The sequence below is a fragment of the Acipenser ruthenus genome, chromosome 56 (assembly GCF_902713425.1).
Source record: "Acipenser ruthenus chromosome 56, fAciRut3.2 maternal haplotype, whole genome shotgun sequence".
NCBI classification, from domain to species: domain Eukaryota; kingdom Metazoa; phylum Chordata; class Actinopteri; order Acipenseriformes; family Acipenseridae; genus Acipenser; species Acipenser ruthenus.
Window position 1 is genome coordinate 6690720 of NC_081244.1, and position 27372 is coordinate 6718091.

At 44.6% G+C, this 27372-nt stretch overlaps 1 protein-coding gene across 2 annotated transcripts; it reads left to right on the forward strand.

Annotated features, from left to right (window-relative positions):
• The first annotated feature begins 96 nt into the window (after nucleotides 1-96).
• Nucleotides 97-25847, forward strand: irak1 (interleukin-1 receptor-associated kinase 1). Of its 2 annotated transcripts, none has more exons than XM_034007001.3 (14): nucleotides 97-448; nucleotides 8583-8750; nucleotides 12961-13137; nucleotides 13424-13521; nucleotides 14061-14249; nucleotides 16117-16181; nucleotides 16487-16601; nucleotides 18111-18226; nucleotides 18846-19050; nucleotides 19700-19768; nucleotides 19907-20122; nucleotides 20767-21304; nucleotides 21742-21867; nucleotides 22620-25847. In XM_034007001.3, exons 1-14 carry the CDS (start codon nucleotides 337-339, stop codon nucleotides 22676-22678), a joined length of 2253 nt encoding a protein of 750 aa, XP_033862892.3. In that variant the 5' UTR covers nucleotides 97-336; the 3' UTR covers nucleotides 22679-25847. The 2 variants fall into 2 exon arrangements, with proteins under 2 accessions (XP_033862892.3, XP_058873342.1); XM_059017359.1 differs by having other exon boundaries at nucleotides 13427-13521.
• Nucleotides 25848-27372: the final 1525 nt, after the last annotated feature.

Genomic DNA, 27372 nt, shown 5'->3' on the forward strand with positions numbered 1-27372 from the left:
TTTGTTTTTGATGTGGAAACCTTCGAATCGTACAAGCTCTCAAACCAAAGATGTTAGAAAAAAAAAACAACTTGCCACTCTCAAGATGGCCTCCCTCAGAGACGGCGGGCAGGACACACACGAAGCGGGTGTTCCGGGAATTAATTAACCCCGCCTCTGTAGAGACATTACATTTTTCTGTCTTTTAGTTAAAGCAGTACGTACGGTAATTCAGACGTCCCCCAATGGAGAAAGCAGACCGAGGGAGATGGTGCTGCTAACGTATGAGCAACTCTTGAGAAAAAAACCAACGCGAACAGAAAAGCCGCTTACCAAACGGAGAGCGTTCCTCATAAAATGTCTGTCTGGAATATCGAAGACGAATACATTTATAACATTCCGTCAAATATCATGTACCAGTTAACAGTAGTCCTGGACAGCCTCGGCAGCTCTGACTGGCTGAAGTTTGGTGAGTAAACTCGTATCTGCCTTGGACTTAAAAACAATTAATGAATATATAATATTATATATGTTTCAGCACGCATGAACGCGTCATGCAGTCGTTATTATATAATACTTCAGTTGCGCGTGGAGACGTCGCCGGTTTATTTTAAAAAAATTTAAATGTATGAAAAATTCTACGACGCGTGACGACTTGTGAGTTCGTTGAGAAAGTTCGTTGAGATGTCGACAGTGCAGTCGTGTCAGTCTGTGTGTGTGTGTGTTATTTATATCACGTACACCATCGTGTTATATTAATAATAATAATAATAATAATAATAATAATAATAATAATAATAATGGTATTCGGTGTTGTCACTGCTTCCCGTTTCGGAGAGGTCTGTTATAAATATTAATTAAGGCAGTGTCATTATAATTATTGCAGTAAACCGAATACTGCGTAGCTTTTTTTTTATAATTGTTTTCTTACAGTTTTGATAACACCGCCATATTCTTGGTACACAGAGATAGGTGGAATATGCACACAGCATAATAAATACAGTTTAAACAAAGCACGAAACATCAAACAATCATTGTAGGCCTAGGTACACGAGAGGTTTTCAGCTTTTCAATTTATTAATTTACTCAAGTACTCATGTACGCTTTTACCATCCAGCTGAAGTAGGACTTGCAGCCTTAATCAAATAGTAGACGTTTTTGTTGAATGAATTAGTCACATTTTTTGTGTACCTACAGTACCTGTTTTGTTTTTATTTTGCTCCTTTTTGATAGACAGCAGTTTTCCGTTTTCAAATGTTTTCTGTAAATCACAGAAAATGTGAACAAAAATATCAAAGAACCGTGATAAGTTTTGAGTATGAAACGTGACACACTGTCAAATTGAAAACATTAGAGTTAGTATGGGGTATGACCTCCCTGAGCATTCACACACAAACCTGGCAGGGTTGCTGTTGGATGGTCATCCAGGCTTCCTGTGCAGCTGCAGCCAGCTGGCGCAGGTTGTCTCCTGTGGGTGCCGCTGGCGATTTGGTCCCACAGATGTTCTGCCGGACTCGGGTCAGGAGAAAAAGCCAGCCTTGTTTTCTTGAAGTCGTGCCACTGCGATCCTAGCCCTGAGCGGTCTTGCACTGTCCAGCTGGAAAACGAACGCTTCCCGGATTGGCTTCAGGAACCTCAAGGACTCGGTCAATGTGTCTCTGAGCACTAACGTTACCCTCAGCCTGCACCAGAGGCGTTCTTGTGTTAAAGGAGATTCCTCCTCACATCATCACACTAACCCTGCCCCCCCCCCCGGTTGGCGTGAACAAACCCAGCAGTCGGCTTAACGGTCCTGGGCCGTTGTGGTGACTCTGCCTCCCAGGACGTAAGAACATGAGAAAGTTTACAAACGAGAGGAGGCCCCATTCGTGCTGTTTGTGTCGAAACATGTGATAGGTATAATTATTTGCTAAAAGAAGAAGAGATTTTTGAGTGAGCGACTGGCCTTGTCTCTACCAGGGTCTAAAAGCAAAATATATATATGAACATTCTATTCTGAGGTCATCATCATCATCATCATCATCAACATCATCATCATCATCATCATCATCATCAACATCATCATCATCATCATCATCATCATCATCATCATCAACATCATCATCATCATCATCATCATCAACATCATCATCATCATCATCAACATCATCATCATCATCCGCAGCAGCATTCTGGAACTTTGTTTAAAAGACTACTTGTTTGTTTTTTCATCAACTTCTTAAAGCACTGCTTTTTTTGTTTTTTTGTATTCAGCCGATGAAGGACTTGTAATCCGAAACGTCCTGATAATTGATTTGTAATCAATTATTCTACCTTTTTAAGTACCTGAAATATCCTTTTCTCTTTTTTTTCTTTCTTATTGATCATTTTGGTACACAGCAGTTTTCCTTTTTCTCAAACTATATATATAGTTTGGGCAGCTGGCTCTTTGAGCTAAAATATATATATATATATATATATATATATATATATATATATATATATATATATATATATATATATATATATATATATATATAGTAGTTTTATAGACAGACAGTACAAGGTGTTCTCTATAAACATGCATATACCTTTTTAAATTTAAATTAATAATAATAATAATAATAATAATAATAATAATAATAATAATAATAATAATAAATAAGAGTGCAGGATACGCTCTATAGCCTGGACGTTGCCGGTTCGAGTCCAGGCTATTCCACAGCCGACCGTGGACGGGAAGGAGGGTTAGGTCGGTCAGGGTGTCCTCGGCTCACCGCGCACCAGCGACCCCTGTAATCTGGCCGGGCTCCTGCGGGCTTGCCTGTAAACTGCCCAAGAGCTGCGTTGTCCTCCGACGCTGTAGCTCTGAGGCGGCTGCACGGTGAGTCTGCAGCGTGTAAAGAAGCGGGCGGCTGACGGCACACGCTTCGGAGGACAGCGTGGGTTCAACTTCGCCCCTCCCGAGTCAGCGCGGGGGGTGGTAGCGGTGAGCTGAGCCTAAAAATAATTGAGCATTTCAAATTGGGGAGGAAATAATAAAAACTAATTGGCAACGACTAAATTAAAAAAAAAACAAAAAAAAAAAAAAAAAAAACCTAAGATAAGATACCTGAATTCATTTCAGGGCCAAATGTACAGCCCTCAAAGCACTGTTAAAGCAATGTAATTCTTGGGTTTTCAGGAACAGTCTGTTCATTTGTAATCTGAGAGCAGCTCTTCTGATTGGTCATCATTGTAACTGCAGTGGATTTGATCTGAACCGTGCTGCTGTCAGAGATAGCTGTGGTGTGGCACCAGCCTCGGCTCGCATTTACAGCTGCCAGTAATTTGTAGTCATTGGTTTGTAGCTTTTATTTTCGATGAGGTTATTGAAGTGTCGGAAACATAAAACCAAAGCCTGCACAGCGGTGCGCGTTTTTTTTAGGATAGATTCCCTATCAGTAGCTGTGTGAAGAAATCTCTGCCCTGCATCACACCGCTTTGAAACGCGCGGCTTAGTTAGGCTTGCCCACAGTGTCACTCAACAGTGCAGTAATGACTTCAATGAGGGCTTTAAAGACCATAAAAAAGGCCAAACTTGAAAGTGAGTGATTTGTGGTTTTATGACATTAAAACAAAATGTGAGCTGTTTTATAGTGTGTGTGTGCGTGTGCGTGCGCGTGTGTGTGTGTAGATAAATATAGTGTACAGGGGTCAATGCAGGACATCATCCCCCAGAATGCCATGGGGTTGGAATTAGCCAGGGACACATAAAGCAGGTCAAATGTTTTGTAGAGAGGTCTGTGTGAATCCAGTCTGGGTATAACCTGTGTGGAGGGGGGGTGGGGTTGTTACTGGTAAACATCTTAGCCGTCCAGTTTCACAGGTTTTGGGGGGAGGAAGGATAGCTGGGGTTCAAGCAGATGATAGAGACACTAATTGCTTATTGTTTGTCTAGCCTAAAGCAGGGCTGTAGAGTGTATAACAGGGTCATATAAGTCAGTCTGTAATTATTAACATCTCATTGAGGTGCATTACTTCAGTACAAAACCACAGCTTGTTAAAAACTTCTTTTGAAGTGTTCTGATGTGGTCAAACAGCATGGAGAAGTCGCGCAGTATTGCATAAAGATTACCCCAGCATTAAAAGTGATCGCTGTGTCAGTATCCACTGTGTGTGCAGCCCTGCCCAAAAAATTCTGCATCGCCTACAATTTTAGAATTGAGACATCATTTAGATCTTTAACATGGAAAGAAACTACAAAATGATGTCGCAAAAAATCTACCGGAAGCCGTGATAACAGTACGGTAGTTAGATTTCGAAATGTCACACGAAATGTTTCATGAAGTGTATGCGGGGAAAACTCCAAAGTGGTGTGGAATTCAATGTGTTAACAAGGGAACATTATTCAGCAGCTTTCATTGGACTCTATGAAGCTGAGGGAGTTCATTCTATATAGAGGGGGTGTAATTCAATATGTTAACAAGGGAACATTATTCAGCAGCTTTCATTGGACTCTATGAAGCTGAGTGAGTTCATTCTATATAGAGGGGGTGGAATTCAATATGTTAACAAGGGAACATTATTCAGCAGCTTTCATTGGACTCTATGAAGCTGAGGGAGTTCATTCTATATAGAGGGTGTGATTCAATATGTTAACAAGGGAACATTATTCAGCAGCTTTCATTGGACTCTATGAAGCTGAGGGAGTTCATTCTATATAGAGGGGGTGTGATTCAATATGTTAACAAGGGAACATTATTCAGCAGCTTTCATTGGAGCCTTCGTTGGCGGGTTTCATGACATTTGGACAAGCGCTTGACACTTACAGACATCTAGAAAGACAGTGAGACGGACAGACAGACAGACGGGCGCTGTGCGCCGTGAGAGGTAACGATACACTATATAACTGAGCTGAATCCGTGCCGTACTTTTTAAAGAATTCGGTCGGTTCGCCATAACGTCTGGGGTTTGTGTTTTGGCAGACAGGAGTTTTTTTTTTTGGTTTTTCTTATCAATCATTGTACTGAATCCTGAGACTATAAAATAATAATAATTATTGTAAAGGTTGCTTGTGCACAAGCGGGGTGGGGGGGGGGGGGGTGGGGCGTTGCTGTTTATTCTCATCACAGTAGGTGGAAATGTAGTGCTGTATGTGTGACTTTACACATCCGCTGTTACGAGCTGCAGGACAGACCCTTCATTTTCCTACGCAGAGGGCTTTGATTGCTATCGCTGTTATTGTAACCCAGCTGCAAAACTTTGGTTTCAAAAGGGGGGGGGGGGGGACAGTTTCTGTAGCTGATGCATGCATAAAGATTATTCGATCTGAAATAATGAAAAAGTGAAGGGGGGGACATGTCCATTGTGTAAATTATGCCTGTGCTGTAACCCCTGAACCAGGTGTTATCTAATGCACTCTGTAGAAGACCTATTTCGTCTTTTGACTTTTACTATAAAGAAACCATCTTTCTAGACAGTTTCTCCCAGTACCAGGGCTGGGAATCAGACCCCCGCTGCACAGCAGTGTGATCCATTCCTGGTTTCGCTGGGAGTTTAATAATCAGACACACCTGAGCTTGTTAGCTAGACACACTAGGGGCTGATCAAGCTGGTAGCAAAATCTGGACTGGGTGACGCAGCTGTGCAACAGGAGTCTGATTCCCATCCCGGCTGTACAGTTTTAATAACCCGGAAATGAAAACATTATTTTATTTATTTATATAGCACCTTTCATACCTCAACGGGTGTGCTAAGTAAGCGCACCTCTCACAGCAGCTCTGTGAAGGAACCCGCTTAACAACAGCTCCCCCCCCCCCTCGAGCAGCTCAGAGCTTCAGAGCGAGTTTCATCGATGAGTCTCGCTACTTCACTTCTCTCAAAGCGATTTACGCTTTGGTTAAAACGGGTGGGGGTGGGGGTGGGGGTGGGGGGGCTAGTCAAAATGACAAAGTAACCATAGATAATTATCATAATATTAATAATAATCATGTCAATAAATAACCCAATTGTCTCCTGTCAGTCACTGTTTGAAGTATCGTCAGGCACGCGAACAACCTGTGGATTGTTTTGCTGTGACTCTGGGAACATAGTAGCGAGGACTGTGAAAAATCAAAGGAATACGTTTTTAATTGTTAATGCCTTCAAATAAACAAGCAGGTCAGCTTGATCAACCCCCAGTGTGTCTAGCTAACAAGCTCAGGTGTGTCTGAATATTAAACTCCCAGCGAAAACCAGGAACGGATCACACCGCTGTGGAATAGAAGAGAGGATTGCAAGACAGATTGAATTGTCGAATCCTTTCACCTCCCCGAGCGTGCATGGGTTTAGATTTTGTTTCGCTCGAGTAATCTTGATTTCACTGTTGTTCGCTCGCCTCAGCCTAACCTGTTTAGACAGTAGCGCTGTGTTTTTTCGCACGCAGAAACGTCAAGGGTGAGGCAGCCCAATGACGCCCAGCTCTGAAAGAGCCCCACACACCCAGAGGGTGAATTCCACTCCAAGCGTCTTGTGTCCTGTTAGAAACCCCTTTCTTTCTTTCTTTATTTATTTATTTATTTATTTTTTTGGGTCATGTCATCCTGCACTTTGGAGGGAAGAAATTAGGTAAAACGTCATCAGAAGTGATCATCGCACACACACACACACACACACACACACACACACACACACACACACACACACACGTACGTGTGGTTTATGTATTATCATCGACCACAAATGATAACGCAGCTCATATCTCAACCCACACACTTCCCCAGATGCACTGGAGATGGTGTGACCCAACAGGAACAGTAGGGTACTGTGCACCCCGCTTACATGCAGGTCAGGTTACGACGTGCTCCCCAAAACATCTGGTAGGCCTGAGCTGCATTGAGACGTTATGTTGTGCTTTCTGATCTTGCGGTGCTATCCAGACCTCAGTTGCTGTACCGTGTGTCGTTCGTCGACACATCGTGAATCGCTGCGCCCCGAAGCCTCACGGAGGCATTTTTTTGGGATTGATTAGGGAAAAAAATGTCGCCCTCCTGTTAAAAGTTTTAACTTTGAAGGGGGTTTAGTCCTGAAGCTTACAATTCAACTGAAGCCAACAAAGGGGAGTAAATATATTGGAAACGAAAAGCGATGCTGGGGCAGCTGTGAAAATGCTACTGCTGTTGAAATATCAGGACAATTCAACACTCCAATCCTTTTTTTTTCTTTTTTTTCTCCTGCTTACTGGAAAGCTGTGCCACCTCCCCCGTACACTATGGGTGTTCAGTGCAGTCAAAGCAGCGGCATGTCAATAATTTTATTTCTAATGTTCCTTCCTTCCAGACACTTAAAAAAAAAAAATCTCCCTTCCCTTTAATTATCTGCACGAAGGCGTGTGTGTTTGTGTGTGTGTGCATGTGAATGCCTTGTGTCTCTGTGCGTGTCTGTGTGTGTCTCAGTGTGTGTCTGTGTGTGTGTGTCTCAGTGTGTGTGTGTGTCTCAGTGTGTGTGTGTGTCTGTGTGTGTGTGTGTCTGTGTGTGTGTGTGTCTCAGTGTGTGTGTGTGTGTGTCTGTGTGTGTGTGTCTCAGTGTGTGTGTGTGTATCTCAGTGTGTGTCTGTGTGTGTGTGTCTCAATGTGTGTGTGTGTGTCTCTCTGTTTGTCTCAGTGTGTGCGTGGGTGTGTCTCAGTGTGTATGTCTGTGTGTGTCTCAGTGTGTGTCTGTGTCTGTGTGTGTGTCTCAGTGTGCATGTCTGTGTGTGTGCGTGTGTGTGTGTGTGTGTCTTAGTGTGCGTGTCTGTGTGTGTGTGTGTCTCTCAGTCTGTGTGTCAGTGTGTGTCTCAGTCTGTGTCTGTGTGAGACTCATCAGGCTCCTGTAACAACTGTACTTGCTATCAGTTGCAACGGGGGTGCTTCTGTAAAGACAAAACTTAAAGCTGAGTTCCTGAATCGTCTTGTAAGAAACCTGTGCCGTCGTTCTCAGCTCAGTGATTCTCTGATGCAATGCCTGGTCCCAGCTGAGCTCGGGGGGGGATTTCCTATTAACAGTGTTGCATTTCCTGCTGTGTGTCTGCGAGTCAGTACATGCTTGTCAGTGCAGGGTCACACACTTGGGTGGTGTTCTCGTAACGTTTAACCCAGTTGCATGGTTAACACAGATCTCTTGCGGGCAGTCAGATGGCTTTAAGTTTGCTTTGAAGTTTTAGGGATAAAATCTCACCAGGGGACCTCAAAGTTCTGATTCCAGCATTGTAATGTTTTGTGGGGCGCTATGGAAACTTTTAATACAGCATCATGCTTTGGTGTGAAAAAGCGATATTTGGTTCGTATCAGATTGTTGCACAATACAAAAATACTGTTAGTGACGCATGACAGACTAAAGGGGAATTTATCTCTGTTTAATTTATCTCTATTCTTGTACAGTCATGAAAATTCACTGACATCATCTCTCTTTTTTTTTTTTTTCTTTAAATACCAGGCTAACAACAAACTCAAAGCCAGATTTGACTGCAGGCTTGATTTGGCAAATTTAATTAGGATATAAAAGCTAGGAACAGAATTTGAACTCTCAGTGCATGAGGGACGATGACTTGAGCCTCTCTCTCCCTCTCCCTCTCCCTCTCCCTCTCCCTCTCCCTCTCTCTCTCTCTCTTCCCCTCCTCCCCGCAGCCTCCATGATCGTGCAGGAGCACACTGAGCTGCGTCTCCTGGAGCGAGCGGAGGACAGGAGCAGGGCTGTGCTGTGGCACTGGGGGATGAAGAACGCGCGGGTCGGGGATCTGCTGGACGTCCTGAAGCAGCTGAACCTGCTGTGGGCGCGGGACATCGTCCTGTCCTGTGAGTGCAGCTCCTCCTTAAAAAGAGACTCTCAAATCAGCCCCTGTTTAGTTGCTAAGTGTAATGAAAAACGCAGCTTGTGGTTGCACGACTAATTAATAACTATATATTTTTATATATATACATGCACGCACGCACACACACACACACACACACACACAGACATATGCGTAAAACCAGAACCAAAAAAAATTATCAGCACTTTATTAGATTATAATCAAATGCAATCCGGTTTCTAGAGCTTGTTTTTGTGTTCACTGTATTTTTTCAGGGATGAAAATCAGACTCCAGTCCAGGTTTTACTACCAGCTTGATCAGCCCCCAGTGTGTCTAGCTAACAAGCTCAGGTGTTAAACTCATAGTGAAACCAGGACTGGATCACGGTGCTGTGCAACGGGAGTCTGATTCCCATCCCAGAATAATGAAAGCTTGGCAAAGCCCAGAGGAAAGTATTTAAGAAACCACAGCTATGACCAAAAGTTTTGTGTCACCTAGAATTTTTAGGATTGAGACATTAAAAAATAGAAACTATGTGAGCATCTTTTATTTAACATCATGATGTAAATAAAGAAACTACAAAACGATATTGCAAAAAGAAAAAGTCTACCGGAAGCCATAATAGTAGAGTTAGTATTTTGAAATGTCAGTTTTTATCTTTAAGTGGGGGGTGGGGTGGGGTGGGGTGGGGGGGAGGGGGGACGCCAAAGCGGTGTGTGATTCAATATGTTAACAAGGGAACATTATTCAGCAGCTTTCATTGGACTCTATGAAGCTGAGGGAGTTCATTCTATATAGAGGGTGTGTGATTCAATATGTTAACAAGGGAACATTATTCAGCAGCTTTCATTGGACTCTATGAAGCTGAGGGAGTTCATTCTATATAGAGGGTGTGTGATTCAATATGTTAACAAGGGAACATTATTCAGCAGCTTTCATTGGACTCTATGAAGCTGAGGGAGTTCATTCTATATAGAGGGTGTGTGATTCAATATGTTAACAAGGGAACATTATTCAGCAGCTTTCATTGGACTCTATGAAGCTGAGGGAGTTCATTCTATATAGAGGGGGTGGAATTCAATATGTTAACAAGGGAACATTATTCAGCAGCTTTCATTGGACTCTATGAAGCTGAGGGAGTTCATTCTATATAGAGGGTGTGTGATTCAATATGTTAACAAGGGAACATTATTCAGCAGCTTTCATTGGACTCTATGAAGCTGAGGGAGTTCATTCTATATAGAGGGTGTGTGATTCAATATGTTAACAAGGGAACATTATTCAGCAGCTTTCATTGGACTCTATGAAGCTGAGGGAGTTCATTCTATATAGAGGGGGTGGAATTCAATATGTTAACAAGGGAACATTATTCAGCAGCTTTCACTGGACTCTATGAAGCTGAGTGAGTTCATTCTATATAGTCTAATATGATGTGCATACTGGTGGGGGGTTTGTTTCACAATACAAAGCAAATACACATATATATATATCCTGAAAATATCCAAAACGACATGCTGCAAACAAACAGCTACTCAAAGCCCACTGAAACGCTTTTCACACAGCAAGCTAGCAAGCTTAATTTTATTTAAAAACTGCGACGTTTGAAATGATTCGTTCAATTCATGAGAAATGAATTCTCTTTCGTTTTTGCCAAAAATAGACACTTCCTCGTCGTCTTTTTTTTTTTTTTCCAGAAAATGACTGCGCAGCCAGCATTCATGCTAACTAACACGAAAGCAGGTCAATTAGTAAAAATCGCTTTATCTGTGCTGCAGAAGCATCTTAAGCGTCTGACTTTGAGATGCAGCGCTGTCTTTTAAATATGTATCAGCGTGTTTGAACTGCAGTGCGCTGAAGTCTAAAGGAAAGGTTTTAACTTGAGCACATGTTTTTAGCGTGCCGTCTTTCACAGGTGTGTCGCAGGTGCATTGTTGGGGAAACAGGTTTTTTTTTTTTTTTTGTTAAGCCCGAGATCTTTGGCAAGCTGGGGTTTGTTTATTTTTTTCAGCTATTTTACTGTGCTTGAATAGTTGTTTTTGTCTTATTTTCTCTGGCAGTTTGCTGGACTCTCTGCATGTCTACCGCTGTCTGTGTCCATTTGACGGTGAATCACTCTTTACCTCCTAAAAAAACATAACTGTGGTCCCCTAGAGCAGCGCGTCCAAAACCCGTTTTCATTCCAACACAGCTCTCAATTACTTAAACTAGACCCTTAACTAAACCGAGCATTTGCTTAAATCGGACCTTCTTAATTGTTCTCTGCTCCTAAAAAGTCGCAGACTTCAAGTTATTTCTAAAATGTTACAGCCGGCTTGAAAATCTGCAACTGTTTAAGAGCTGAGAACAATTATAAAGGTCTAATTAAGCTAACGATCAGTTCAATGAAGAGTCTAGTTCAGGAATTGAGAGCTGTGTTGGGTTTAAAACCAGAGAGCGTGAATATAAACTAACCTGTATTGATCTGAGGCTAGCCTGCATACAGACTGGGTTGTAAACAAGGAAAGAGAAGGATTACTACCAGCTAAGTTTGTTCCTCAATAATGGGACGTTGCATGTTAGGGGACACAAATACCCTGTAGAATTGCGTATCAGCAATTTCAGTTTTTGTAATGAAGGACAGCTGACGGGCCAAACGGAAAAGCTGTCGCTGCCCTCTAGAATGAACTCACTCAGCTTCATAGAGTCCAACGAAAGCTGCTGAATAATGTTCCCTTGTTAACATATTGAATCACACACCCTCTATATAGAATGAACTCCCTCAGCTTCATAGAGTCCAATGAAAGCTGCTGAATAATGTTCCCTTGTTAACATATTGAATCACACACCCTCTATATAGAATGAACTCCCTCAGCTTCATAGAGTCCAATGAAAGCTGCTGAATAATGTTCCCTTGTTAACATATTGAATTCCACACCCTCTATATAGAATGAACTCCCTCAGCTTCATAGAGTCCAATGAAAGCTGCTGAATAATGTTCCCTTGTTAACATATTGAATTCCACACCCTCTATATAGAATGAACTCCCTCAGCTTCATAGAGTCCAATGAAAGCTGCTGAATAATGTCCCCTTGTTAACATATTGAATTCCACACCCTCTATATAGAATGAACTCCCTCAGCTTCATAGAGTCCAATGAAAGCTGCTGAATAATGTCCCCTTGTTAACATATTGAATTCCACACCCTCTATATAGAATGAACTCACTCAGCTTCATAGAGTCCAATGAAAGCTGCTGAATAATGTTCCCTTGTTAACATATTGAATCACACCCCCTCTATATAGAATGAACTCCCTCAGCTTCATAGAGTCCAGTGAAAGCTGCTGAATAATGTTCCCTTGTTAACATATTGAATCACACCCCCTCTATATAGAATGAACTCCCTCAGCTTCATAGAGTCCAATGAAAGCTGTTGAATAATGTTCCCTTGTTAACATACTGAATCACACACCGCTTTGGAGTTTTCCCAGATACTTTGATTACATGATGTTAAATAAAAGATCCAAATGATGTTCATTTTTTTTTTTATTTATTAATTATGTCTCAATCCGAAAATTCTAGACGACTCAAAACTTTTGACCAGAGCTGTAAACGCAAGAGTGAGTTTTAACAATAAGCTTCCAGATTCAGTGGAGCCTTCATGATTCATCCTACGATGATCGCTTCAAAGCAGATTTCTATGGAGGGGGGGTGGGGGTGGGGGGAGCTCATTGCTCAAGTTCCTGACAACAGCAATACAGCAAGGAAAAACTGTGGGCTGGGTCACAGCTACCCTTCCAAAACACTGCCAGAGATAATAGTGGGATAAAGCACAAAGCATGGGAAAGCACAGGGAAGCATTGTAAAGCACAGAGAGGTCTGGTAAAGCATAGGGAAGCATTGTAAAGCACAGAGAGGTCTGGTAAAGCATAGGGAAGCATTGTAAAGCACAGAGAGGTCTGGTAAAGCATAGGCAAGCATTGTAAAGCAATGTCTGTGTATGTGTATGTGTGTATATTCATCTGTGTCTGTGTACTTTTTTCCAGAGCGTTATATTAGGGCTGTGCTGTTACTCAAACTCGGAATTGCTTTTAAGAAGGAATTCAATAAATCCATTCATTAACGTGATGAATTCAAAACAAGAAAACCAAATCTCTCTCCTCTCCGTTTCCGTGCAGTACCATGAAGCTGGATGTGCTTCTCATTTTGTTTTCGTGTCTTTTTGTTTTGTTTTTAGGGAGACCTACGAGACCAATCCCGTGGCCCGTCAGTCCTGCCAACCTTCCTGCTCCTCCCCCCGTCACCCCCCCTCCCTCGTACCGACCCCCCACCCCCTCCGCCCCCGCCCTCCCCAGCTGCCCTGTCAAGACGAGAGACCCGACAAGAGAGGCTGAGACCAAGATGTTTGTGCAAGGTAATTCCTCCCACTCGAAGAACAGCACTGTAGAGGATCCGGGTTCAAATCCCAGCTCAGCCACTGTGCGTGACCCTGAGCAAGTCACTTCATCTCCTTGTGCTCCCTCCTTCGGACGAGACGTAAAACAAACAAGCTCCTATTGGAAGTGACTCTGCAGCAGCAGCAGCAGCAGCTGTTGATGCTGCAGAATTCACCCCCCCTAGTCTCTGTGAGTCGCTCTGGATAAAAGCGTCTGCTGAATGACTCAGTAATCCTGTGTTTGTGTACACTTGTGTGTTTCCAGCAGCGGTTCCAAGGACTCTGCCCAAGCCTGGCCCTCCTCCTGCCAGTCTCGACTCACAGGAAGAAAAGCAGGTGTCGGCTTGCTCCCCTGCTTCTCAGGTACTGTTACATAGAGAGCAGCTGAAACTGGCAATTTACTGAGTGGATCATAGCAGGGCTGGGAATCAGACTCCTGTTGCACAGCAGTGTGATCCAGTCCAGGTTTTACAACCAGCTGGATCAGCCCCCAGTGTGTCTAGGCAACAAGGTCAGGTATTATTATTATTATTATTATTATTATTATTATTATTATTATTATTATTATTTATTTCTTAGCAGACACCCTTATCCAGGGCGACTTACAATTGTTACAAGATATCACGTTATTTTTTACACATTATTTACAACTTGCTTTACAATACATGTGGTGGTCCTGGTGAGACACATTAAGAGCAAATGTCCTCATCATTTTGTTAAGACAGCATTTAAATGTGACAAGGAGAGTGGGTGTTCACATAGCACCTGTATAACGCTCACTCGTTCTCTACTGAAGAACTGCTTGGTGAACTGCAGTGAGCTGTGCTGTGGTCTTGTAACGGTACAGACCTCTGTTGCGATGCGATATGTTATGTAACATTTTCCTCTTTCTCTGCTCGCAGGCGCCCTCCAGTTCCCCTCAGAGCATTGATCCTCCACTATCCCAGAATGCACTGTGCTGGCCGCTTGCTGAGATTGTCCGCGGCACGGATAACTTTTCCGAGAGCAGGAAGATCGGGGAAGGCGGGTTCGGCTGTGTATACAGAGCCACCATGAGACACACAGAGTACGCTGTGAAGAAACTCAAAGAAGTGAGCACCGTTTATTTATTTATTTCTTAGCAGACGCTCTTATCCAAACAAAAAATACATTTCAAGAATCACCGTGCAAGTATTAACCCTTTGCGGGGCTCCCGAGTGGCGCATCCAGTAAAGGCGCTCCGCGCAGGATGTGCCCTATAGCCTGGAGATCGCAGGTTCGAATCCAGGCTATGTCACAGCTGACCGTGACCGAGAGTTCCTAGGGGGCGGCGCACAATTGGCTGAGCGCTGCCCGGGTAGGGAGGGCTTAGGTCGGCAGGGGAATCCACGGCTCACCGCGCATCAGCGACCCCTGTGGCCGATAGGGCGCCTGTGGCTCTGCAGCAGAGCCGCCAGATCTGTGTTGTCCTCCGGCACTATAGGTCTGGTGGCATTGCTGTGGATCTGCAGTGCGAAAAATGACGGCTTGGCAGGAGCACGTTTCGGAGGACGCGTGTTTCAGCCTCCGTTTCCTGAGTCGGCGCGGGGGTTGTGAGCGGTGAGCCGGGGATACAGATAATAATTGGGCATGTTAAATTGGGGTGGAAATCGGGGTAAAATAATTGGCGACGACTACATTTATAAAAAAAAAAAAAAAAAAACCCTTTGCAGTCCATTTATTAATTGCGCGTCAAGCGCGTCAGGTCCAATTTATTTTCACACGCGCAGTTAATTTTAGACGCGCTGTTTAAAAGTATTTTTTTTCCACAGTCAAACGGGTTTAAAAGGCCCTGCAGATCAACAAAGCACTCACCAGGCATCTCCAGCCCCGCCCCACCCTTTTGTTCGCTATCGCTTTCACATATGCTAAGAAATAAATAATAATAATAATAATAGTCGTACATACCGATCAATCATCTCCGGATCACTCGTTTTATCACCAAACTCCTCAATACTGCGATCCAAGTCATTATTTTATTACTATACATCTGAAAAAAGCTCTGCAAATGTCTGTGATATTCTCCGAGCGCTGATGCAGTAACAGGCAGCTTGTTTCCTTATGACCGCCCGTATGGGATGCCAGGGGCAGGTATGACTAATCATGAGGTACGCCCTTTTTTTTTTTTTTTTTTTTTTTTCGGCTTGTCTCGGCTCCTGTCGCTCCCACTCGGTCATTGAATGGTTTTCTCGTTTTTTTCCGGAGAAAAAACGACTAGAAACCCGTTTTTTGCGTTTTTTTGATGATGTCGCACAGGGTCCGACATAGGACCACAAAGGGTTAATACAATTAAGAGCAAGATATAAATACAATGACTTTGGTTCTAGCAAGTACAAGTATATGACAAAATACGATTCAATAACAGAGCAGATAACAGTGTCAGTGATAGTTACATCAGGATATAATTAAATACAAAATACTAGATTAAATAACACTTGATTACAGTACTCTGAAGTACAGGATTAAATGCAGTAAAATAGGGGGCAGAGAAGAGCAAGTAAAGCGCATTAAGGAAGAGTGATAAAGTATCCAGGTGCTGTCTGAAGAGGTGAGTCTTGAGGAGGCGCTGGAAGGTGGTCAGGGACTGGGCAATCCTGACATCTGGGGAAGGGGGAGGGGGAGGCGGAAGGGGGGGAGGACAGAGGGGAAGGGGAAGGGGAAGGGGAAGGGAGGGGGGCCGGGGGCCTTGGGCATCCCATCACCTCCCATCACCTCCCATCACCTCCCATCACCTCCCATCACCTCCCATCACCTGCCATCACCTGCCCTGAAACAGAATCTCTGTGAGTCTACTGCAGAACATCATTCAGATCTGTTATTTAACGTCACGTTATCAAAGAAACTACAAAACGATAATCGCAACAAAATAGAAAGTCTACCGGAAGCCGTACAGTAGTCCAGAAATTGTGTTTTCAATTGTTTTTTGTTCTTTCATTGAAGGATTCTGACCTGGACTGGAATATTGTTAAAGAAAGCTTCAAGACAGAAGTGGAAAAACTCCACCAGTAAGACCAGCTTTCTATCAACCCGCTTCTAACAACCAGCAAAGGCAACTTCCTGTCCGAGTTTAATAGCAGGGCTGGAAACAAGACTCCCGCTCCATAGCAGTGTGATCCGTTCCAGGTTTCACTAGGAGTTTCATGCGACTTTATGAAGCTGAACATGTTTGTTCTATAGATGACATGACTGCACATAGTCATGTAGTCACCCTACACGGGGGCCAAATAAATGAGGACTAATTGTACTTTGAAAGATTAGCCTTTTTAAATGTCCTGAATTGCATGTTTTGTTTTGTTTTTTATAATCGCAGGTACCGTCACCCGAACATAGTGGATTTCGGGGGGTACTGTGTGGAGAAAGGGGTTCACTGTCTGATCTACGGCTACATGTCCAACGGCTCGCTGGACGACCGGCTTCATTGCAAGGTGTCTGATTTGTCTGCGTTGTTTTTTAATTTTTTTATCCTGTGTTATCTCTTGATGCTGCCCGCCGGGTATGTCCTGGTTAAAGATCCTGGAATGTCTGTCTGTCGTTTTTCCTTGTACAGTTACCTCGGATGGGGGACGGATTAAGTCTTTATAGATATATGGGGGGACATCTGGAAGACTAGCCAGCAAATGCATGATTTCCCCTATATAAAACAATGGGGGGAAAGCAAAATTCAATGGAAATAATATTTATGATGTGTCCAAAACGACTTTATTTGTTTATTTATTTTTTTAAAATCTATTGTCAATATGTCACGCATGAAAGGGTTAACTCTAGTGTATATAAACCACTTCTGAATTTTAAGGGCTTTATTTTTTTTTTCAATGTGAACGCCACCATCTGCAGACGCAAATTTTATTTTTTTTTCAAATTTATTTGAAAAGCCACAGGAGCTGCGAATAGCTCGTTTACAAAGGCCTCCAAAGTACAGCGGCAAATTACAATCGCGTAAAAAAAACCAGAGCTTTTTACCATTGATATCTTAAATTATTTGGTACCACCGACATTTCGGAAGCTGTAATGGCAGCAGTGTGGAGTAGTGGTCAGGACTCTGGACTCTTGACCGGAGGGTCGTGGGTTCAATCCCAGGTGGGGGACACTGCTGCTGTACCCTTGAGCAAGGTACTTTACCTAGATTGCTCCAGTAAAAACCCAACTGTATAAATGGGTAATTGTATGTAAAAATAATGTGATATCTTGTAACAATTGTAAGTCGCCCTGGATAAGGGCGTCTGCTAAGAAATAATGATGATAATAATAATCAAACCTCTATGCATTGGCTGAACTTGGGACTTAAAAACAAAAAAAATGCTTGTTTTTCTATTTTTCATCCCCTGTGTTCTGCTTTAGTTTCTTCACGGTTCAGCCTAAATCAATAAGCGACGAAATAGTGAGCAAGACAGCTGACTTTGCACACACTGGCAAATATTACACAGAATATCGAAGCTTGCAGGCAGAATGCTGGCAGGGAGGGAGAGAGAGAGAGAGCGTGCTGAGATAGAGTAAATAAAACCCACACTGAGAGGCAAGGATCTGTACTGTGTGTGTGAAATGAAATGCTGGCTGTGTGTGTGCGTGTGCATGTGCGTGTGTTTCTCCTTGCAGGCGTGTCGAACTCCAGTCCTCGAGGGCCGTGGGGTCTTCTGGTTTTCATTCCGAGAGCTAACATCTAATTATTTGTTCATGTGGATTAAAAAAACAAACAAACTTTGATTCAAGGTTTACACGACCTGTGAAACATGTTGAGGCCTGGAGAGAGAAGTGTTTAAATGTGTCCAATTAATCAGATCATTAAACCAATTAAGTAACTGAGAGCTCTCGGTGGAACGAAAGCCAGAAGACGCTGAGAGACGCCCCCCACCCCCCACCCCCCACCTCCCCCCTCCAGGAGCGGAGTTTTTGACACCCCAGGAATAAATTTAAATTAACCTGCAATCTGGTTTCAGAGAAGCGAGGGCGCCCTCTTGTGGCCGCAGCGTGTAAATATCCTGCTGGACTTGGCCAAAGCGATTCAGTTCCTGCACAGGTGCTCTCCAAGTCTCATCCACGGCGATGTCAAGAGGTGAGGGGAGGGGCGGGATCTATACAGCAGATAATCCAATGGATGTGTTTGTATATGTTTGTCATTTAAAAAAAAAAAAGAAATACATGTGCCTTATGCTGGTGATTACAGACTAAAAAAAAAAAAAAAAAAACATAATATTTTAGGGATGGTAATCAGACTCCTATTGCACAGCAGTGTGATCCAGTCCAGGTTTTACTACCAGCTTGATCAGCCCCCAGTGTGTCTAACTAACAAGCTCAGGTGTGTCTGATTATTAAACTCCCAGTGAAACCAGGAATGGATCACACCGCTGTGCAACGGGAGTCTCATTCCCATCCCTCTATTTCGGTAATTGCAGTAAGAAGTGTTTAGATTGACTGCAAATGTCTTAAAGAAAGAAGGGAGAGAAAAAAAATAAGAGAAGGAATCATTAGTAATTCAAAGCTGCTTGGTCTTTTAATCTCAATGGTACCTTCCCGGTTGAATTTAAAGCTAAATACATTTTTTTTAAAGTTACGTTAGACCCACACGCCCACGGGCGAGGGTGGCTGGCGTCAATTCAGCAGTCAAAGTGAAACTATTATTATTATTATTATTATTATTATTATTATTATTATTATTAATAATGTTGTTTCAGCTCCAACGTCCTCCTGGACAGTGCCCTGGTTCCAAAGCTGTCTGATTTCGGCCTGGCCCGGTTCAGTCGCAGCTCGGCGAGCCCGGGCAGGACCACGACGGTGGCGCGCACTCGCACGCTGCGCGGGACGCTGGCCTACCTCCCTCAGGAGTACCTGAAGACCGGGCGCCTCAGCCTGGAGATCGACACCTACAGCTTCGGAGTGGTGAGCAACACAGCACTCAGCACCGAGCACCCCAGCACCCAGCACCGAGCACCCCAGCACCCAGCACCGAGCACCCCAGCACCGAGCACCCCAGAGCACCGAGCACCACAGCACAGAGCACCCCAGCACCCAGCACCGAGCACCCCAGAGCACCGAGCACCACAGCACAGAGCACCCCAGCACCGAGCACCCCAGAGCACCGAGCACCACAGCACCCAGCACCGAGCACCACAGCACAGAACACCCAGCACCGAGCACCCCAGCACCGAGCACCCCAGCACCGAGCACCCCAGAGCACCGAGCACCACAGCACCGAGCACCCCAGAGCACCCCAGCACAGAGCACCACAGCACAGAGCACCACAGCACAGAGCAGCACAGAGCACCCCAGCACCGAGCACCCAGCACAGAGCACCCCAGCACAGAGCACCCCAGCACCCAGCACAGAGCACCACAGCACAGAGCACCACAGCACAGAGCAGCACAGAGCACCCCAGCACAGAGCACCCGAGCACGCAGCACAGAGCACCACAGCACCCAGCACACAACACTCCTATCAGGACCTGCATATCCTATCAGGACCTGCAGATGGTGTTGTTGTCTCGTCGCACCTCTAACAGTCTGTAACTGACGCTGTCGTCCTCCCCTAGGTGTTGCTGGAGATGTTGACAGGCCGCAGAGCTATGGAAGGAGACAGCAACTCCAAGACCAGATACCTGGTGGGTACAGACCAGCCCAGAGAGAGAGAACACCCAGCCGTCACTGCAGATGTAATCTGCAGCGACTTTCACCTCACTGTCTGTAAAAAAAACAAAGAGCCACCCAACATCACACCCACCCCCTCTCTCCCCGTACAGAAAGACCTGGTATCCGAGCCTGAGGAAGACGAGGAGGAGGAGGGGAGCAGGGAGCTCAGTCCCGAGGAACGCACACGGAGAACCGCGGAGCGCATCTGTCAGCAGCACCTGGACCGGAGCGCCGGAGTCTGCCCCCCAGCTCTGACCCTCGACCTCTGCACCCTGGCCTGCCGCTGCCTGGAGCGGCGCCCCAAGAAGAGGCCCGAGATGACCGAGGTGAGATTCGTACGTGGAACCCGTCCCTCCCTCGGTTTAATAGATGACGTTAAAGGTCAAGCAGACCAGCGTTTGGGCTCCAGTGCCTTCCTCAGTGTTATTGAAACTAAAAGAGACCGAGTCAAGCAGACCAGCGTTTGGGCTCCAGTGCCTTCATCAGTGTGATTGAAACTAGAAGAGACCGAGTCAAGCAGACCAGCGTTTGGGCTCCAGTGCCTTCATCAGTGTGATTGAAACTAGAAGAGACCGAGTCAAGCAGACCAGCGTTTGGGCTCCAGTGCCTTCAGCAGTGTTATTGAAACTAGAAGAGACCGAGTCAAGCAGACCAGCGTTTGGGCTCCAGTGCCTTCATCAGTGTGATTGAAACTAGAAGAGACCGAGTCAAGCAGACCAGCGTTTGGGCTCCAGTGCCTTCACCAGTGTTATTATTGAAACTAGAAGAGACCGAGTCAAGCAGACCAGCGTTTGGGCTCCAGTGCCTTCATCAGTGTGATTGAAACTAGAAGAGACAGAGTCAAGCAGACCAGCGTTTGGGCTCCAGTGCCTTCATCAGTGTGATTGAAACTAGAAGAGACCGAGTCAAGCAGAGAAATATTTTGTGCAGTGCCTTCTAATTATTTTATTTTATATTTTTTTTCTTGCAGGTGTACGAAAAGCTGAAAGATCTTCAGGAGCGTTTACAGCAGGTCTTTTCCATCTCCAACTCCCCCTGGGACAGCCCTAACTGCCCCTGGGACAGCCCTAACTCCCCCTCCACCCCCCTGGACTCCCTCACGGAGCAGCTCTCTCGCCTCTGCACGGGACCCCAGGAAAACACCTACTGCGTCCTCAAGCCCCCCGCGGAGACCGCGCTGTCTCTGACCTCCCGGGAGATCTCCATGACGGAAAACCGGAGGAGCGCGGCTAATCCCGGCCGCGGGGCCACGTCTCAAATCCCGTGCGAGTCCGACGAGTCGCAGGGCTACTCCCAGTACTGTTCCCGGGATGTTCCCCGCGATTCTCCCAGGAATTCCAGCCAGGGGAAGAACAGACTTGGGAAACCTCCCCACTCCGCTGGTGCTCCTGGACTGGGAAGCGTTGCTGGTGCCAGCTGCTGCTGGGAGAGCTGCCAAGCATCAGAGAATTCTGGGAGAATTCTGAAAGGAACCAGTCCAGTGAGGGCCTTGGCCAGCATCAGGCAAGGTATTCACACTCCCAGCACCAGGGCTGGGAATCAGACTCCCGCTGCACAGCGGTGTGATCCAGTCCTGGTTTCACTGGGAGTTTAATAATCAGGAACACCTGAGCTTGTTAGCTAGACACACTGGGGGCTGATCAAGCTGGTAGTAAAACCTGGACTGGGTGACGCTGCTGTGCAACGGGAGTCTGATTCCCATTCCTGACACGTTACTGTTAATGGGAACATTAAGAGGAAGACCTTTACCGAGTCCGCATCGCTGAGCAAAAAAAATCATGTGAATCAAAGCTCATTTCATCAGTGAAAGACATTTCGTGGAAACGTCATTGCATTTAAGTTTCTTTTAGTATTTGAAAATGCAGCACTGTTGAGCGTTTAATTATTGTAGATTAATTTTTCTTTTTTAATCACCCCCCCCCCCCCCCCCCCCCCCCATTTACAGAGGATTCGTTGCCCCGGCACGGGATCGTCATGAACCCGGCCAAGCAGAAGATATTTGATCAGCTGGCTCTGTACGAGCAGGGGAGAATTGACAGCTCTGAGCTGCTTTCCACAGAGCCTGACTCAGGTAGGCATGGAGCAGTGATTTCTACAGAGCCTAGCTCCGGTAGGCATGGAGCAGCGAGTCTGGCTCAGGTAGGCAAGGAGCAGCGAGTCTGGCTCAGGTAGGCATGGAGCAGCGAGTCTGGCTCAGGTAGGCATGGAGCAGCGAGTCTGGCTCAGGTAGGCATGGAGCAGCGAGTCTGGCTCAGGTAGGCATGGAGCAGCGAGTCTGGCTCAGGTAGGCATGGAGCAGCGAGTCTGGCTCAGGTAGGCATGGAGCAGCGAGTCTGGCTCAGGTAGGCATGGAGCAGCGAGTCTGGCTCAGGTAGGCATGGAGCAGCGAGCCTGGCTCAGGTAGGCATGGAGCAGCGAGCCTGGCTCAGGTAGGCATGGAGCAGCGAGCCTGGCTCAGGTAGGCATGGAGCAGCGAGTCTGGCTCCGGTAGGCATGGAGCAGCGAGTCTGGCTCCGGTAGGCATGGAGCAGCGAGTCTGGCTCCGGTAGGCATGGAGCAGCGAGTCTGGCTCAGGTAGGCATGGAGCAGCGAGTCTGGCTCAGGTAGGCATGGAGCAGCGAGTCTGGCTCAGGTAGGCATGGAGCAGCGAGCCTGGCTCAGGTAGGCATGGAGCAGCGATTTCTATGTCTGAAGTGTACGTTTTTGCACCTCTGCTTGTTGTGGTGATAGATTGTTAATCTACAGCCGTGGCCGTGGAATTCGATCACTTTTAAAAATCCTAAAACCTAAACACCCTTTATTTATTTATTTATTTATTTTCAGGTAGGAGTTATGCCGGTGTGAGCAGAGGCCCAGAGGAGAGCGATGAGTTTGAATGCTAGCGAAGACACTGGATGAACTTCAAACACACACACACACACACACACACACACGCGGACCGTCACTGGCAACAGTTCTCAATGCAGAAAGAAGCACTTTTAAAAACTGAACCTGACCAGGCTGGCTGGCTGTCTCTCTGTCTCCCTGTCTGTCTCTCTGTCTCTCTGTCTCCCTCTCTGTCTCAGTCGCATTGTTACATATATCGAGAGAGCCACTTGTCAGTGAGAGTTTTCAGCAGAGCTTAGGGATGAGAACCGAGAGTGAGAGTGAGAGTGAGAGTGAGAGTGAGAGTGAGAGTGAGAAGAAAAAAACACAAAAAAATGACAAACGGAAGTTGAAGAAGCACAGTGCAGGATCAGAGTCTGGGGGTGTTGGGAGAGTTACATCACAGGTACGCTAGTCCAGGGGTCTCCAGGCTGCGGGGGCTGCTGGCTTCCCTTTCAGCCAGTCTCTCACTTACTTAAATGAACACCAGTTATTGGCTTAATTGGTCAAGATGAACAGGTGCTCCAGATCTTTAGTCACTGATGATGTCAAGACAGCTGTGAAAACCTGCTGGACCAGGGCTGGAGACTCCTGGCTCTAATCCATTTAAACATCCGCACCAGTATGTTTGTTTATTTGTTAGTTTGTTTTATTTGTTATAAAAAGTAAACTGCTTTTCAGACCTGCTGGTTATGTCAGTGAAAGTGATTAAGCATCCCGTTCATATATTTTTTCATTTTTCATTTTAAATTTGTTTGAAGGTATGTAAGCGGGATAGGTACGTCAGACCAAAGAATAAGAAAAAGTCTCAGAATTAGCCATTGTGTTGTTTTGGGTTACTGTTCAGTCTCCGTGCCTCAAGCCTGCCCTGGACTGGAGGGAACACCCTTTCTCTTAGGGGGGTGAGGGAGGGAGGGAGGGAGCAGTTCAGTCTCCATGCCTCAAGCCTGCCCTGGACTGGAGGGAGCCCCCTTTCTCTTAGGGGGGTGAGGGAGGGAGGGAGGGAGCAGTTCAGTCTCCGTGCCTCAAGCCTGCCCTGGACTGGAGGGAGCTCCCTTTCTCTTAGGGGGTGAGTGAGTGAGGGAGGGAGCCCCCTTTCTCTTGGGGGGGTGAGGGAGACTGTGCCTTATTGTGCTTTGTGTTTTACTACACTTTGCTGTGAACTTTGATAAGTTTGTAACATTACTTCAGGCTCGTGCTGATGCAAGCTGAGGTACTCTGCTCTGTATTTCTACCTCTCCGTCTACAGCATTGACAACATTTTACAAAAAAAAAAAAATATCCCCAACCCCAGCCGACCCCCAACCCCAGCCGACCCCACCAAACAAATTGTTCTCAGTCATACATAGCTTTAAACACTCAATCATGAAATCTAACATCAAACCGTACTGTAAAACTAAGCTGTTCATTTGGTCAGCCTGTATGAGCCTGGTAAACCACAGCTGGATGGATGGAGAATTCTACAATACTGGACGAGCAAAACGACCTTAAAAAAAATAAATAAATAAAAAATGGTGCTTCCCCAGTTCTGTAAAATGCTCTAAAAAGCCAGCTGTGGCTGATCAGGGTGTAGGCTGATCAAATAAACCCCCAATTAGACAAACGTTTGAGCTGGTTCTGCAGATGCCTGTGGAAGATGAAACGTCGAGTCTATTGCAACTCCTGTAGCATCCCTGCCTCCTGCATTACACACCCAACCAGCGGTACCTGAAACTTCAACAATCGCATGACAGGCGCTTCAGACGTCTTTAATACAACTTTTTACATTTGGAGTCGCAAAAATCCAATGTTTTTAAAGCTTTATTTATCTATTTATTTGGTATAGCAGTGGAGCTGTCGGTCCGATCTCTGGAAGGCTGTAACTCCAGGTTCTGTTTTCACAATGAACCTGGCGGAGGCGTCCCTGTGGTATTTTGAATTGCTCCTTGGGCCAAAAGTGTTGCATCCCCCTCTAGAGTTAACTGATTCTGCTTCATAGAGTCCAACGAAACCTGCTGGATACTGTTACCTTGTTAACGTATTGAATCACACACCAGCTCTTTGGAGTATATACTAAATGAAAAAACTGACAGAAAACGTGACCTTTCGAAATCTAACATGAAATACTCACTGGACTGCTGTCATGGCTTCCGCTAGACTTTTTTTTTTTTTTTTTTTTGCAATATCATTTTGCAGTTTCTTTGATTACATGACATTAAATAAAATATCTGAATTATGTTCACATATATATATATATATATAATTTTATATTATTATTATTATTATTATTATTATTTTTGTAATTCTAGGTAGTGCAAACGCTTTGTCCAGAGCTATGCATGGCTTATCCTGTGGATATCTGTCTGTAAGAGCTGGTGTTGTGCTTTAGTGATCTCTTTAGCAAGCAAAGGGGTATATGTGCTTGTGTGTGTATATAAATGTATATATAATAAACCTGGACATGTGTATTGTTTCAAGTTAATACTACAGGGTCGTGTTTACATTTCGTGCGTCCTGGTGGCGGTGAATTTGGGGGGGTGGCCTGTAAACTGCTATATATATATATATATAATATATATATATATATTCGTGTGTGTTTTTATGAACATAATTTAGATATTTTATTTAACGTCATGCAATCAAAGAAACTACAAAATGATAATCGCAAAAAAGTCTATACCGGAAGCACAGTAGCCTAGTATTTCATGTTAGATTTCCAAATGTCACATTTTTCAAAGCAAAACATTTGGCCACAGCTGTATATGTTATAAAACATAAGTTATATTATTAATAAGAAGAGGGATGCATAAGATGAGCTGTGATTGTGTTTGTTTTTTTTATATATATATATATTTTTAAAAACATGTTAATCAGCAAACACATTTGGTAAAAATTGGATTTAAAAATGTGGGACTTGTGTTTTATTTTTTTATACTTTTATTTTGTTAGTTTGATCCATTTTCTAAATAATCTTGTCTTTTTGTACTCCTTTCCAGCTGCACATGCAAGTTCTCTTTGTAAATAACAATAATAATAATAATATTAATATTAATTATGGTAATAATGCATTCACTACAGATAATTTAATTTGAATTATTGGCGGATAATGGGTTGTGAGTTTTGTAAAGTCTGTTATTTGTGGAATAACAAAGTCAGTATCCACAGAAATCAAATGTCATTAAACAAAAATAAAGGATTTCACTTGGATTCTGTTTCTGTTTTATTTCTGTTTTCCCCTCCCTTGTTTTATAGTTGATTGTAGTTGCAAGTAAGTGACTAAAAACAGTCGCCTACCTGACCCCTGACCCCTGTCGTGGCAACTCTGGGATGGCAATCAGACTCCTATTGCACAGCAGTGTGATCCATTCCAGGTTTTACTACCAGCTTGATCAGCCCCCAGTGTGTCTAGCTAACAAGCTCAGGTGTGTCTGATTATTAAACTCCCAGTGAAACCAGGAATGGATCAAACCCTTCAAAGGAGACTAGCTGCTAATAACAGTGAAGGGAACTGGATTTCAAAGCCTGGGTTGACCTTGGGGAAGTGGCAAGGGGGCACCCCAGCACACAGCGTCTCCCACACAGCAAAACACACACACAGGCCCTGGATACATTCACGTGAACACTTTATTTGAATCTCTGAGCATGCAAACGTGTCACCAAGTTGTAAGAGACGAGGGGGGAGAGGACGGGGGGGGGGGGGGGTGATCGTTTTCACAGCTACTCTCCGTTTCCTGCAAGACAAAATATTATTATTATTATTATTATTATTATTTATTTCTTAGCAGACTAACACTGTCACAGGGAAAGCATGCTTGAAAACAAAACAGCGAAGGTACTTGAGGGATTTTGACACTGTGATGGAAACTAGACTAGCTTATTTCTATTGAAATCCATCAGTGTGTTTGCGATATCATTTACTGCATGGCTAATGATGTTCCATTTAAAAAGCTCCGGGCATCGTGGGATTGAGTCTACATATCTGTGTGTGTGTGTCTGTGTGTGTGTATATATAATCATTTGATTATCCTTTAGCTGTAGAAATACCCATGGAATAAAGTGGATGAGGACCTACATTTATTTCCATTCGATGATCACATTATCGATTTTATGAAGTAAATCAAAAACGGGTCAAAATTTGTTCTGTTTATTATTTGGGTTTTCTAAGTTTATCGGATTGGGCTCGGAGTGCAAAGAGATGATTTTAAAAGAACTGAAATATAATGACCCCCAGTGCTTGACTGTACCATGATGTCTAATATAATGACCCCCAGGGCTTGACTCTACCATCATGTCTAATATAATGACCCCCAGGGCTTGACTGTACCATGATGTCTAATATAATGACCCCCAGTGCTTGACTGTACCATGATGTCTAATATAATGACCCCCAGTGCTTGACTCTACCATGATGTCTAATATAATGACCCCCAGTGCTTGACTGTACCATGATGTCTAATATAATGACCCCCAGTGCTTGACTCTACCATGATGTCTAATATAATGACCCCCAGTGCTTGACTCTACCATGATGTCTAATATAATGACCCCCAGGGCTTGACTGTACCATGATGTCTAATATAATGACCCCCAGTGCTTGACTCTACCATCATGTCTAATATAATGACCCCCAATGCTTGACTCTACCATGATGTCTGCAATATAATGACCCCCAGTGCTTGACTCTACCATGATGTCTAATATAATGACCCCCAGTGCTTGACTGTACCATGAT

Coding starts and splice junctions, on each gene's coding strand:
- irak1 (XM_034007001.3), top strand. CDS start 337: ATGTCTGTCTGGAATATCGAAGACGAATACATTTATAACATTCCGTCA. Junction 13,522..14,060: donor CTTGCTCCCCTGCTTCTCAG/GTACTGTTACAT, acceptor CTCTGCTCGCAG/GCGCCCTCCAGTTCCCCTCA. Junction 18,227..18,845: donor ATCCACGGCGATGTCAAGAG/GTGAGGGGAGGG, acceptor ATGTTGTTTCAG/CTCCAACGTCCTCCTGGACA.